Below are 15,874 nucleotides of genomic sequence, written 5' to 3' on the forward strand. Positions count from 1 at the left end.
TGAATTGCACATCAGCTATTTAATTGCATAGCCATAGAAGATATTGTCTCCTGAAATAGTGACTTTAATCGGTTTAAGACCCTGTTGTAATGATAAAAAATGCTGAGCAAAAATACCTCTTTCATTTGGCACTGAATTCAGCATTTTTTTTCCCAACTTATTTGATCAACTCAGCCGTAGTGGGACTGGGAGAATTATATATGTATATTCCTTTTTGAAGTGTTACGGAAATCCTTTTATTCCTGACTATAGTGTTATTTCTTTAGCACCTGACATTGAGTAATTATTCAATTACTAACTCCAGAATTTGTTCTGATAAGTGAATGGATTCATTTTTAAGCATAGCTGAGATTTACCATTATTTTCTTAACTCAGGTGTAAACCAGAGATCGTAATTATGAATAGGGTCTTAATTAAAATATGCTAATTTGCAGGATGTGCATGAAGTCCTGAATCGAGCATGGAGGTCTTTTAGGGGACAACCAGCAGTGAGACCTGAAAGCACCTCATTCGTTTCAGATTAATCATCTTTATTTATGAGAATCTATCATAATTCATGTTAATATAAAATTACAATTTACCTGTTTTTATTATGGCATATATATTTTGAGTAAAGGCAAAAACTCCTTTTTTGTAGTCATGTACACTTGCATAAACAGTTTTCACCTATAAGGGGTGCAAATGTTCTCCAAAGATATTATATGATTTTCTGTTTTTAGTCTTCTAAATTCTAAAGTAAGCAGACAAACTACCCTCAAATACCCTATTATATTTATTTAATAATTTTACATTTTAATTGGAGTCTAATTTACATTATGCATGTACAGTACTAGCACCCCAATAACTGACATAATGTCATGCGGTTTCCTTTACAGGTGCAGATAGGAATGTAGCCAGGTTACCTTTATCTCTGTATATCTGTTGTTTTAATACTAAACAACTTTCACCTTGGATTTCAGGGTTGGCTCCAATGTCCAATGTACAATAGACAGAAACAGCAGTTCTTTTCACTGGTGTTCTTCCTAAACATACTGTAGATTTAAAGCTTGAAGGAAGAGATGAACATGGAGAAACATGAGAGGAAGGGGGTGAGTACTTTTATAAAAATATTATATTTCTGCAACAAATAAAATGAAAGCACTTGTTTTACATTTCGATACTCAGAAAGACAACCATTAACAGTATTTTTTTGTCTTCAAATATGCTGCAGCAGCTTCCATGGCTTAAAATTAATGTTTAAACTAGAATTTTAGTAGCATTTACATATTTTTGAACTTCATGCAAATGTGCAGAGGGTGACGCTGATCCTGGCAGCAGCTTCTTTGATTGCTGGGTTTGGTTCGTCTTTTCAGTATGGATACAATGTGGCTGTGATCAACTCACCTGCCCCGGTACTGACTTTTTACTGATTATATTATATTATATTATATTATATTATATTATATTATATTATATTATATTATATTATATTATATTATATTATATTATATTATATTATATTATATTATATTATATTATATTATTATAATATGAAGAGTTCAGATGCAAAAGCCTCTAAGTGCCATTTGAAATTTTCTTCTAGAATGATCATTTTTATCAAGCTTGTATATTTAAGTTGAGTGATTTCACTTAAATGGCGAAGAGGATTACCTATTAATTGTCATTTAAGTGAAATTACTGAACTTAGATATACAAGTTTGATAAAAATCATCATTCAAGAAGAAAATTTCAAATGGCATTTAGAGGCTTTTGCATCTGAACTCTTCATATTATATTATATTATTGCATATTATTATATTATATTATTGCTTATTTAACATTCACCTGGGCTGAAACTTACTCTGATATTCTGATAAAAGGAGATGCAGCTTTTCTACAGCCAAATATATGAGAGTCGTTATGGTCCAATGTCAGACAGTTTCCTGACCCTTCTGTGGTCCGTTACTGTGTCCATGTACCCTCTGGGTGGGTTTTTCGGATCTTTCATGGTAGGCCCATTGGTGAACAAATTCGGAAGGTAATTGAGTTGAATTGAGGAAATGAGTTGTTTTTGCCAATTGTATCCCAATCATCATTCAGGTCATTTGCTTACAGAAAAGGCACACTCCTGTTCAACAACATCTTTTCTATTGTTCCTGCTATAATGATGGGTGTGAGTGAAGTGGCGGGATCATTTGAGATCATCATTGTTGCCCGCTTTTTAGTGGGCATTTGTGCAGGTCAGTTGAATAACAGAATGGATAAGCTATACTGTATTTTTAAGCATGACAGTGTGTGACTTGTGTTCTCTAGGCCTGTCCTCCAATGTGGTGCCTATGTATTTGGGAGAGATCGCTCCCAAGAATTACAGGGGGGCCATTGGGATAGTGCCACAGCTTTTCATCACCATTGGCATCCTTGTCGCCCAAGTGTTTGGCATTCGCAATATCCTAGGAAATAAAGAAGGTAATGCACTTTTCTTCGACGTATACAGTGCAAAAACTGCCACTATTGCTGTGCTGTTTTCCTGAGTACAGTTGGAAAAAGCGTGCCCCTGCTGCTCATGGTGATGTGTAATGTTCTCTCTTTAGGCTGGCCCATCATGTTGGGTCTCACGGGGATTCCAGCTGCCATTCAGCTACTGCTTCTGCCTTTCTTTCCTGAGAGCCCACGCTACATGCTCATACAGAAGGGGGATGAAAAAACTGCCAGGAAAGGTACAGAAGGAGTTATTTTGGTCTCCCATGTCAGAGCACACAAAGAAAATGTCCGTTTCATGGCGGCATGTGCACCAACGCTCAAATCATCAAGATTGCAGAGGTTTTATGATGGAGTAGGGCTGGCTTTATCAAGTTTATTTCTTATGTAAAGAGTTTACAACAGCAATTGACTGGTTTTATGAGTGCGTCATTGAATTACATTTACATTTACATTCATTTAGCTGACGCTTTTATCCAAAGCGACTTACAATTGCCATATATGTCAGAGGTCGCACGCTTCTGGAGCAACTAGGGATTAAGTGTCTTGCTCAGGGAAGCATTGGTGTCTCACAGTGGATTCGAACCCGATTCTCTCACACCAAAGGCATGTGTCTTGTTCACTGTGCCATCACCACCCCTTTGAATCATTCACATTTATCCAACCGATCCATTCAAAAACACTGATTCATTTAGGAACTAAGCAAGTGACTCTCTTTATGAGTGCATTATTATCATTCACATTAATTTAACCTACATTCAAAAACACTGAATCAATAAGGACGCTACACCAATAATGTAACTCGGAGACCCAATGGCTTACTTGCTTCAGCTTAGTTTAGATCAGAGCAAAAATTGACCACGTAACCAACAAAATACTCAATATTAATATCTCTCTAGTGACTGTGCTGTTGGTCTGAATATCACCAAAGAAGTGTTGATATTTGATATTCAAATATTCTGTTATTGCTCTTGTGATGCTGCATAAACAAACACTCTGATATGTTGTGCTGTGTTTTAGACCTGCAGCGGCTGCGAGGCTGGGAGGATGTGGATGAGGAGCTGTGTGAGATGCATGTTGAGGATCAGTCCGAGCGAGCAGAAGGTCGACTCTCTCTGCTCAACCTCTTCACCTTCCGCTCACTGCGCTGGCAGCTGCTGTCTGTAATCTTCATGAATATGGGTCAACAACTATCAGGAGTTAATGCCGTAAGAAAATACTTACAGAAAATACTTTTCAACACATTTCTCTTCAGAAAGCAAATATTTCAAATATGTTATGCTCAACTAAACCCTAATTTGAACCCCATATTCAGATTTATTACTATGCTGACAGCATCTATAGCTCAGCAGGAGTGAGGGAAGATCACGTTCAGTATGTGACAGCCGGAACAGGAGCTGTAAATGTCTTCATGACAATAGCTGCTGTAAGCCACTTTTGGTGCTCTTCATAATTTGATGCCCCCTCTTGATGCCCCTTATTTACATAAAAAAGAAACATGTGTAAAAAATGTAATTTTATAGGTTTTCATAGTGGAGAAATCTGGCAGAAGGTTGTTGTTACTGATCGGCTTTGGCATCTGCTGTGCAGCCTGTGTTCTCCTGACCATAGCGCTCTACTTCCAGGTATAATAATGTTGTACTTACTTCAATACAAACTAGGTATGCATGATTTATCTGCCAATATTAGGCATTTTTAGTAACTAAATTTATAAATTTAGTATATATATATATGGCAATATAGTATATTTAATTGTCCATGACTGTGTGCCCTGTTTGTGTTTGCCTTGATTTTACATTAAGATTAAAGTTAATAATATAATGCTCTAAATGTAATTTTTGTTTTAAACACATCACATCAATGTTGTGATGTGTTTAAAATGATTGATTTTAGGTTTTTTTTTATTTAGACAAAATTATATATTCTGACACAATATTTTAATATTAAAATATTATTAAAAATAAAATAGTATTGCCAAAATAATGTCAGAGTAATATTTTTATGACATTATTTAGACTTAATATTTTAGTATTCAAATCTAATTAAACTTAAAATATCGTTGTCTTAATAATGTCAGTAATATTTTTTTAATTATTGACATTATTTTGACATAATATTTTAATATTAAAATATAAATACAATTAAAATGTTATTGTCTAAATAATTTCCAAGTAATATTTTAATAGGATTATGACATAATAGTTTAATATTAATATAGAAATACAATTAAAATGTTATTGTTTAAATAGTCAAATATTTTTGCTATAATATTTTAATATTAAACTATATTTAAATTTAAAACAGTATTGTCTAAATAATTTAATAGTAATATTTTAATATAGGTCTTTTATTGGATATTGTCCATTGCATATCATCTGTATCGATCAGAATTTTAATTTCAGTTCAACCCTAAAACAAGTGCAAAAGATTCAGATAGGCTCATTGTTATTATTAATTCCCTTTGACTGAGAAAGTGAGTTTCCTTATGTGACCTATTATGACTGTAATAAATTCTTGTTTATAGACAGATGGCTTTAAAAGCTCAGTCCCAACAGAGATTTTAATTTTAGAGCCATGAATCTGCTGGCCTGACAAATTTGCCTCTTGGGTCTATGTGAAATGCAAGGCTATAAATGTGTTTGAATAACTGCTGCACATTCCACCCACAGGATACTATGGACTGGATACCCTATCTCAGCATCGTTTGTGTCATTGTTTACGTCATCGGACATGCTATTGGCCCAAGTGTGTTCACGCCAATCCCGTCGGGGCATATTGCGGATGGGTGGGGGGCTCGCTACATCTCAATAATTTCACTCCCTCCCTTTCATTTGATTGTATTCCTTGCTGGGGATTGGGAATGGCAAAAGATTTATGCTGCAGATTCTAGGATTTTACATTAAAACCCCGGAGTGAATGTAAGAGAAGTGCTTTAAAGTGGCTGTAAAACAGATTGTAAAATCAGCAAAGTGCTTCAAGCAATCTCTTTTCTCGCTGCCTATAGAAAGATGAAGTGTTTGATGATAGAACATCTAGTTTTGAGAGCTTATGCTGCATCCCTTCGCAGGTCCTATTCCTAATGTAATCACCACTGAGATGTTCCGGCAGTCTTCCAGACCATCAGCCTTTATGGTGGGCGGCTCGGTTCACTGGCTGTCAAATTTCACTGTCGGCCTGATCTTCCCTTTTCTAGAGGTCAGAGGTCAAACATTACAAACATTCACAGTAATGCACCAATTGATTGCACCAAGTTGTTAACTTATTAAAGCTGCAGTCCGCAGGTTTTCCTCTTTGTCGCCATCTCTGTTTGAAATCTGCAATTGCAATCATTCGCGGAACTATCAACTTTACGTGAGTTGTACTTCAAAAATGTTTTTCTATTACCCAAAAAAGCTACGGACTGCAGCTTTAATCAAATCCTAATTTACCGTTATAAAACTTGTGGATCATCCAATAGAAAAAAAAAAATGTGTTCCATATTTGTGTCTACAGAAAGGCCTGGGTGCATACAGCTTCATCATTTTTGCTTGCGTCTGTCTCGCCACATTTATCTACATCTGGATTGTCATTCCAGAGACTAAAAACAAGACCTTTCTGGAGACCAGCCAGCTTTTTGCTAAGAGAAACAAGGTGGGAATTGTGTTAGAGGGTGAAGACTCTGAGATCAAAGAGACTGAAGGAGAAAGTAGCGGACACGAAATGAAAAGCTCATTTTTCTGAATGGGTAGGGAGTCAAAGACACCAGCTTGCGTTTGTCAAAGCAATGCTTTGAAATTGTTTTGACACACTTTTACTGTTCAGTGTCTCATGCCAGGATTTTTTTAACTCAAAAACAGGTTCTGAATTGAAACACTAAAACGTAATTTCATTGCAGTCTGTATTTGTGTTAATGACAAATAAGAAGGGGGTGTTGGTTTATACACCTCTATAGTAATTTGAAAGTGATTGTAGTACCGGTTTTGGCCACAATCTTGCATACGTCTCATTTAAAAATCAAATGCACAATAATAAACAAATGGTTAGGTTAAAATGCACCAAATTCTTAGAAATGTACTCTGTGTATTCAAATTGTTTTAATATAGATTTTCATATTTTTGTAAAACTTTTATACTAAAAAAAAAAATCGAATAATGTGATGTAACTAACTATGAAGTAGACAAAAAGTAATATATAAAGAAAGTTTTTACATTTATCATAAAAAGTCTTGCATATTTTACAATCTGAACTAACCTTGCATGTTATAAAGGTCAAATGATCTGATCTTTTACATATAAACCTATATAATTATCAGTTTTATGTCCCCCCCCCCCCGTACGTTTCTGCACAAAGCTGCTTTACTGCTTTTTTTTCTCCTTTTCTAAGGAATATAAGAAAAAAAAAATACGATTTATTTTCCAGATATCAGGAATTTTATTTCAGAAATTAGAAACATGCTCTTCATTGATGTTATTGTAAGTGCATTTTGTAAAAATATGGAGATATTTTGTATAAATTGTAATATATTTTGAAATAGATTCAGACGTCAATATTTAATTTGACCATTTATTGTGTATAAAACATTATGTTTTTATAAAACACAATGTTAAGAATGCAAATGTTGTTCATTGAAATTCTTCAGATATGATTCACATTATTCAATTGGGTAAAAATACATTGAAATGCTCAACTAAAATACTGAATAGAATATAGTTAATAGAATAGACTTTTAGAATAGAATAGAATTTCAACTTTAAAGGGACGGTTATGAAAATTCTGTTTCACCCTAAAGTTTTTTCAAACCTGTATGAATTTCTATCTTCTGTTGAACACAAAAGAAGATATTTTGAAGAATGTCGATAACCAAAGTGTTGATGGGGCCCTATTGACATCCACAGTATTTTACCCCCATACTATTCGGGGCCCATTAACTGTTTACCAATGATTACCCATATTCTTCATAAATCTTCTTTTGGGTGAGACAGAATTTTCATGTTTGGTTGTCCCGTCCCTTTAAGTTGCCGTTATCCCCCTGGGAGAGAGTATACAGTTCAAGTTGGCAGAGCTAATATTGCTGATATTGACATTCGATATAAAACGTTCTGAGTCTGTGGCGCTCTCTTTCTTTCTTTCTTTCTTTCTTTCTTTCTTTCTTTCTTTCTTTCTTTCTTTCTTTCTTTCTTTCTTTCTTTCTTTCTTTCTCTCACTCAGTGGCAAACTTGCTCAGCCTGCAGCTGAACTCCTCCATACAGACTGAGCCGAGTGTTTCCCCAGCTCAGGACATTCCCTTTCACCTTGCCATTATCACACAACATTTGCTCACCAATATCTGCCGCAGTCAGCACATAATCCCATATATTTACATCAGTCATGTGGCCTACAAAAGCATCGATCTCCGAGATCCCCAAAAAGCCATCCTGATCCTTTCCCAGAATGAGGGTTCCTCCAGCCCCAATGGTGTACCCTCTCCGAATGTAGCGTTCTTCCCCGACCAGTCCGTTCACCCACAGTTCAGCCCCTCCGTTATGTGACGCCCAGGTAAAGCAGTAGTTTGTCCAGTCATGTGATTGACGTTCAAATGGTAAATTAACAAACTCATTTCCGATCCAGAGACCCACTTCAGAGCCCAAAGTGATCATGAGCTCATTGTCGTTTGAAGTGGAGTAAGACAGCACAGTGAGGTCTTGAATGGGTGGTATACGGACGTTCATGCAGGCTGTGAAGGATTGGAGGTTCATGGAGTGGGATAAGTTCACCAAAGCGTAGCTCTCCAAATTCTTTGATGGGAAGTACAGGACCAGTGGTGATAGAGGTTGCTGGCCTTGAGAGGAAAAGGTAACGTTATTTCGCAAGTTTGTCAATTTGAAATCTCACTTGGTTGCATTTGTTGTGATGGTATACTTGAATATCTACTGGTTCTAAAACTACAGTTGCACCCATTGCGAAAAATACTCACCTGTACGTGTAGACGATGGTCCTTGAAAAGGATACACCAAATATCAATGACAAAGCTCATTTTAACTCAGAAACAGATGATTCGTGTATAATGAGAACCACACACATCACATTTAAAGGGATAGTTCCCCCAAAAATTCTGTCATTATTTACTCACTCTTGTGTCATTACAAACCTCTTCGACTTTTGGTCCGTCATGAAACAGGTTTTTGCAGAATATCTGAATTGCAATGTTTTATGCTATGAAAGTGGATGGTGATCAGGGGCTGTCAAGATCCAGAAAAGATGAAATACGACTCATACTCCATATTCCAAGTATTCTTGTTATTTATTAAAACTATAAAAACCATTTGGTTTCATTTAATAAAATAAAAAAAAAAAAAGCTAATTCATATGGATACAACACTATAATAGTATATAAATAATACTAAAATAAATAAATAAAATATAGCCATGGTAGATTAGTGTGAGGAACAGTTTTGGTCTGCTTGACAGCTTTGGTCACCATTCACTTTCAATGAATGTAAAAGAGCAGTGTGTACATTCTGCAACAAATCACTTATTTTTGTTTCACTGAAGAAAGGATGTCATACTAGTTTTGAAAGACATTTTATTTTTTGGTGCACTATCCCTTTAAGATGACCTGCAATCTTGACAATTCTCATGAAAAGTTATACCTGGAACCGTTTTTTTGTCCAGTGACACAATGAGGCTCTCAATCCTTTTAAGCTTAGCCTCAATCTCCTCTTGACGGCAAAATGCTGCAAGAAACCAAAGAGGAGAGAGAGAAAATATACTCAGGCACCGCAGTCCTAACAAAGAGAGTTTTTTTGTAACTGCTAGAAAGGATGAAGCTCTGCCCTAACCTCCTTTGCCCAGGCGTGGGAGGAAAGAGGACTCCACGACTCTGTCATTCAGAGGCTGGGCCATGCGGTAGTCGTTCCACAGGGTCTTATTTTCATGGTCCATTAATGTGCTCTCCAATTTCCTGATCTGAAGGTCATCGCATTAAAAGTTCAGGAAACAGCAAAAAAGATCGAAAACTATTTCATGAGAACTTTTTAAGGCACCTGATTGTGAGAGAGGGTGATAGGAGTTTCAAATACTGTCCACAGAATGCTCTCGTAGCACGGCGGTGTGGTGAGAGAGCCCTCATATCTGAAAAAGTGACTGAGGTTCTCTGGGAGCATGGAGCGTACATTCAAGTTACTGATATTCATGGCCTGACCTGCAAAGAGCAAGAGAAAAAAAATACAGAAAAGAAGTGCATAGACAAGACGCACGAGCCACATTTAAAAGTTTTTGAGATGCTCATCCAAAATGTTTTGCATTACCTGCATACTTGATGTTTGCCAGGTTTGCAAAAAAATCACTGTAGTACGTGTTCTCAAAATGGCCATCCTATAACACAAAGTATCCATATATCAAATATGCTGCTACATGCAAAACACTATATTTGATTTTATATAATACACAATTTTATATATATATATATATATATATATATATATATATATATACACATATATATAACAACGTCATTGTTGATCCTGGAACAACATTCCAAACAAACAGTCAGATTTGAGGGATCGGTTTACAGTTAATGTCAAGTTTAGTCTTGCAACAAGGCTTAGGGGCTTCCACACATTCTTATTCACAGATTATTTCTCTCTGATTTTAGAAATAGCATTAGGACAATGATTTGGAGAGGAATACTGTTCCAGGATCAACAAAACATGACCAAGGAACATGTCTTACTTGTCAAAATCATTTATATATATATATATATATATATATGATTATTTATATATATATATAATTATTTTTACAATTAGTTGAAACTGAATGTGGTGTTGAAAACTAAACGGTACATAAAATAACAGTATTTACTTATTAAACTAGTGCCATGTTGTTAATTGCTATTAAACTATCTATGTAGATGTGAAGTTCCTTAAGCCATTCAGGTGTAAACATTGAGAGATAAAACATTATGTAGTGGTTTGGACACACTATTGATCATTATTAAAAGCCCAGCTATTAACCAAGCCATCGCAGAGAAAGACATCCAACTGAACAGAACGCCAATTGTTGTGTTACTAAAACAGTGACCTCCCCCATTTATTGGAAGTGGGAGCTTGTGACCGGCACACAATCTTGTGGGAACAGAATGTCAGGCAGTAGGCCACCACACAGCGGTCTAATCAATTAACCCATTAAGTTCAGAGAACGCAAATGTCTAACTTTGCTCAAGCTGTGTGCTTCAGGCAATGTAGGGTAATATGGTGCACAGCCCAGCTCTTAAAAGACTATTCACACAGACAAAAATGTACATTTTAAAAAAAATCTGTAGTTATTTGCAGATAATTTCATTTCCCTTATTCCCATCAGATGGCAGCATTGCACCAAAATAAATGAATAAATAAATAAATACAAACATTATTCCACTTTCCAACCAGATGAAAAATCATATATAGCCAATACCTCATAGAAAAAGGCTAAAACTGCAAGGCCTTCTGGTTTATCTATGGCCTCTTGGAAGCTACTGTACTTTTTAGAGTTGTAGTGGACCACGTGGAGCTGTGACACAAGAAGAAGTCAAACATAAAAGTGTTAACTGCAATTGAGTAATGAGAAGTTCAAACTTATGTTACACAAACAAGCTCTTCCTTATTGCTATACTAAAGTTTCTCAATATTCTTGAGCAAGTCAAATACAAGAATACTATTTCTAATTCAGTTAGAACAATGATAACTGCATATTTGTCTAAAAATAGATCCCAGCATATTAAAATTTCAGACAGCACTTGAATGGATAGTCCCCAGCCCTACAGTCACTAAAGGAAACAATGCCTTGAAAATGCACCACTGCTATATTTACAACTAGGACATCTCCAAATGTTATTTATGTGTTCAGGTGTCAGGCCTAAGTGAACGATGTACTTCTGCCATGTAGCGGATGCCGTCCATTGTGTGCTCTGATCCACTGGCCTCCAAGTCCCAGCCTCCCCAGTGCAGATGCATTTGGACAGCAGTGTATTGGTCTGGAAACCCCTTGGTAATCTTCATAGTCTGTGGCAGCTGAATCTCCACTGTCAAAAACAAACAGGATTGTGGGCTATAGCTATTCATGAAAAGCTAACCTAACCTGTGAAGATTAAATAGAGTAAGGTAAGGAAGCATGCATTATATACAGACAGAAACTGCAAAGATGCTGTGTTATTTCAAAATAGACAGGCCTAAGTATTTTTGACACGAGATGGCGACAAAGCTTAAGGTGTAAATAGATACACCTGAGTCTACTGATTTAAAAGTAAATAAAAAGTGTAAATCTCCCAATCAAAAGAAGTATATTTCATCAAAGAATTCATACCAGAATGTCCATTGTTCTTCATGTGAAAGCTACCGTGCATGTCTTCATACCCTGTCAGTTCGAGCTGTACCAGTCCTGGATTGTAACGCACTTTGCGCCGCTGTATGTCAATGGGAGACTGTTTGTTGCCGCCGCACACATGAAACTTTTCTGCCCAGTGCTTCTGATCCAGTTCTCCTTCTGTATGAAAAAAGGTAAAGGGGTGGGACATTATCTAACAGATTGCATTCCAAAAAATACCATATAGCCTACTACATATGATATTATGTTAAAATGTAACAGATTTTTAAAACGCAGAAATGTTCACTTCACCTGGTAAAAATAGTTCATAGCCAGAAAAAACATTCGTAGAGTTGAGCTTGACGATAATATCTTTAGATATCTTTAAGAACTCGTTGAATAATACCACCAAAACAACTTTGACTTTGTGTTGCTGCTACAATAAAACTATAGGCTAGCTGTGTGGAACTGTATAAGGCTGAATGTTTATGTTAGACTGTTGTAGGTTTGCATTGCCTTTTTATGGGCTAGACTGTTGTGGGCTATTAGGCTACATTAATTACATTTTCATGTGGGCATCGGTACTCGTAAGGTTGATGGTGTGAACATTTGTCACATAAAAAAAAAAAAGAAAGAAAGAAAAAAAAGAGAGAGAGAGATCACTTGCCTGAATATGTCCACTTTTCTCCATCTATTCCAGCCGATGCGAAATTCACCAAACCGGCGTATAACAGGACTACAAACAGCTCCATGCTGGATTCTGGAAGTGCACTCAGTCTCAGGCTGTTCCCTCGTTGTTGTAAAGAGGTACTACTGCCTGAGAGTGACATCGCTTGCAACGGTTTACACCCAGTTTGCCAAAGGCGTGTAGTAACATGGTAATTTACAGAAGCTTTGACGAATTGACAAATAATGTTTGAGACTAGTTAATAGTTCTAGGTTCACCAACAGGTCAGTCTGGTTTTGTTCAGTGGTTTCCTCTTTCCCTTTAATCGTTGGTTATTAATAGTAAAAATATATTCTTAGAAAGGGTTATCCTTAACATGTAAATCTTTTTAAAATATGCTCATATGAGATGAATATATCAGTAGCCTTATAAAAGCTGATTTATTAAAAAAAAAATAGTAACAATGGGAATTAATAGTAGTAGGCCTAAGCAGTTCCAGAAATAATTAGATGTAAATAAGTATTAAACAAGTGTGACTATTTCCTTTTAAGTTTAAGTTTAGGCAATAATCAATTACACAATTGCATTTGGCAACACATGGCAAGCAAGGGCAGAGCTGCTTTCTATTAGAGAAAAGACAACAGGCTCTCATCACTCAAACTTTTGGCAAGTTTCTTGCTAAATCAAATTTCTTTATTTTGCAGCATCCTTGTAACACGTTACATGAATTTACTATAGTAATAACTATAAATATGCTTAATTATGTGCATTACAACCCTAAACCCCAACCCTAAGTACATGTAGTTAATTATTACTTAAATGCATAATTACTCTGTAACACAGACACCTTAAAATAAAGTGTAACCCTGTCTTATCTTGAATCAAGAGCAAATATGTTTTACTCAAGAATAAGGATGTTTAACCGAGACCGTTAATGACAGCTGTCAGGACATGTTTTTACAAGTTGTTCCAGGGAAGTGGAGAAACCGGAGACACAACAAGAGAGACTGCAATGACAAACAATATATTAAACAGTGCTTTAAAAATATTATTATAAATATAACATTGTGACATTTTTATTTCAAAGCACTGAACCTACTGAAAATAATTTGAACAGAAGTAACAGTGGAAATATGCTTTTTGTGTATTCTTATGACGATGTAAAACAAATACACGAATTAGGACAAGTGTAAAAAAAAATCTGGTAGACATTTGGATGTCCCAACACTGTTATTTTAATTATCGGATGTGGAATCCACTTCAAACAGGCCAGGCAGTGATTAAAGGTACTCATGAGTGAGAGAGGTCAAAGGTTACCTTGAAGACTCTAGAGTTTAGTAGCTGATAATGAAGTAAAGGTGCTTTAGTCAGTCATGTCAAGAGCTGTGAAAACATGTCTGGAGTTTGCAAAAGCCATAATAGTAGCAATAGTCACAACAACATGTTGTGATCAAGATGTACCTTTTACCTAAATACAAAGTGAAATGAGGTGCAGAAATCCCCTGCTGTGGGACTGTTTTTTGTCAGATCAAAAAGGTAAAAAAAAAAAATCTGATCTTAATCCGACATTGCTGACATATATTTTTTATATATATTTAACTGTGACATGCTTATAACATTAGTGTTACTAAATCTAACTGACAGTCAGCTTTGGTATTTTTCTGTATTTGTGAAGCAATTTTCAGTTTTTGCCTTTTTTTAGTTTATAGCAGCAAGAGAACATAGGGCTATTATACAAGACATCAAAGCTGGCAGTTCCTAAATTAGAACAGCAAAAAGACAGCACTCATCCAAATCTATAAATCTTGCAAAATAAGGGTACACAAACAGATAAAGGTACAGAGAAAAAAACGGTGATGAATGTTGCGTCCTAAAGAACATTCAGTGAAAGACATAAAGTGAAAAACTGGTACATTGTACAAATGCCAATATGATTTTTTTTTTTTTTTTTTGTCAGTTGCCTGGTGCATAATCCCTGTTTTTTGTTCTATTGGCTCAAGCCTTGTCAGTCTTCAGTGATTTGAAATAAAAACTACATTTCAGTGTTAACTTAGATCTGTAACTCGGGGTAATGAGAGAAACGGTTAGGGGTCGGAATACTAATGCAAGTTAATCTAGTTACAGATAATGGGACTCCCAAAAAACAAGGACTATAGCAAGCACCCAAATCATTTATTTCAGGGCAATTTTCTTTTTTAAATAATTAAATACATTAGTACTTTTATTCAGCAAAGGATGCATTAAATTGATCAAAAGTGACAGTAAAGACATTAACAATGTTACAAAATATTTATATCTGAAATAAATTCCGTTTTCTTTTAACTTTTTTATTCACGGGTTTCCACAAAAATATGAAGGAGCCCTCTGTTTTTAACATTGATAATAATAAGAAATTTTCTTGAGCACCAAATCATCAGATTTCTGAAGAATCATGAGACATTGAAGAATGGACTAGAGTAATGATGCTGAAATTTCAGCTTTATCAAAATATAAATACTGTAATAATATTTCACAATATCACTGTTTTCGCCGTATTTTTGAAAAAAAATTTACTTACTCCAAACTTTAGGACAGTGGTGTAGATTTTGTCACACAATACATATAAAAAGCTGAAAACTCATACAAACTTTCAAAATTGTATACTGCTTATTCCGTTTGAAGTGCCTGTCCTATCAGCAGCCAGAAGATGGCGCAGTAGTAATGTTGCTCAAGGTCATTTAATGCATGAGGCTGCCATAGTTGAAGCTAGAAATCGCACAGCATCACTTGGTCCATCGTGTGCGTTTGAGATGGGGAGATGACATTGAAAATGAATGTATTAGTTTGGTTGTAAATTACCATTCTTACACACTGTGCCCTTCATATATTATGATATGTTAGCCTATTGAATACATAAAATATAAAGTAATGATCTAAATACACTGAAAAAATAAAAAGATGATAAAGAAAATGAATAAAGTTTATTTTCTATTTTACAATGACCAATGCTTTTACTTAGTAAAATTAAAAAAAAAAGATCTTAGCTATCAAATAGGCTATCATTTAAACAAGACCCTTTCAAATTATATATACAAACATAGTTTAAGACAATGCCATCCTTAATATTATGAAAAATACACCATTTAAAACTAGCGCGCAATCGAATCTGTACATAATTTTATAAATCACAATGTAAACTGAGCTCAAAATGATATAAAAGCTGCCATGTCCAATCAGTTTTTGTGCACGCTAACTATGACGCATCACTGAAGTAGGTGATGCTCTGCACGTACTCCACAATGCACCAGTTTCCACCGTAAACACGAGAATACTCGATGCAAAAAGCTTCAAACACAACAACCACTACTTGTATCCCTATTAACCGCAAGTGCATTTAATCCATAGCCTTTAGATAAAATAAATAAAAGCTTTTAATCAATGAATTAAAATTTCCACATCACTCTCGAAGGC

General features: G+C 35.4%; 2 protein-coding genes across 3 annotated transcripts; one reads left to right on the forward strand and one right to left on the reverse strand.

The window, feature by feature from the left end:
* Positions 1-947: 947 nt before the first annotated feature.
* Positions 948-7,430, forward strand: slc2a5 (solute carrier family 2 member 5). Its single transcript, XM_039652958.2, has 12 exons — positions 948-1,088; positions 1,293-1,391; positions 1,860-2,017; positions 2,095-2,219; positions 2,293-2,445; positions 2,571-2,696; positions 3,478-3,665; positions 3,773-3,883; positions 3,981-4,082; positions 5,127-5,202; positions 5,525-5,652; positions 5,950-7,430. Exons 1-12 carry the CDS (start codon positions 1,059-1,061, stop codon positions 6,175-6,177), a joined length of 1,524 nt encoding a protein of 507 aa, XP_039508892.1. The 5' UTR covers positions 948-1,058; the 3' UTR covers positions 6,178-7,430.
* Positions 7,431-7,549: 119 nt separating this feature from the next.
* Positions 7,550-12,604, reverse strand: ca6 (carbonic anhydrase 6). Of its 2 annotated transcripts, XM_039652955.2 has the most exons (10): positions 12,425-12,604; positions 11,758-11,937; positions 11,328-11,476; positions 10,870-10,965; positions 9,723-9,789; positions 9,459-9,616; positions 9,255-9,381; positions 9,066-9,149; positions 8,390-8,410; positions 7,550-8,254 (listed from the first exon to the last, which is right to left on the reverse strand). In XM_039652955.2, exons 1-10 carry the CDS (start codon positions 12,585-12,587, stop codon positions 7,641-7,643), a joined length of 1,659 nt encoding a protein of 552 aa, XP_039508889.2. In that variant the 5' UTR covers positions 12,588-12,604; the 3' UTR covers positions 7,550-7,640. The 2 variants fall into 2 exon arrangements, with proteins under 2 accessions (XP_039508889.2, XP_039508891.2); XM_039652957.2 differs by lacking the exon at positions 8,390-8,410 and having other exon boundaries at positions 12,425-12,603.
* Positions 12,605-15,874: the final 3,270 nt, after the last annotated feature.

This window comes from Pimephales promelas, chromosome 20 (assembly GCF_988280905.1).
Source record: "Pimephales promelas chromosome 20, fPimPro1.hap1.1, whole genome shotgun sequence".
Lineage (NCBI taxonomy): Eukaryota > Metazoa > Chordata > Actinopteri > Cypriniformes > Leuciscidae > Pimephales > Pimephales promelas.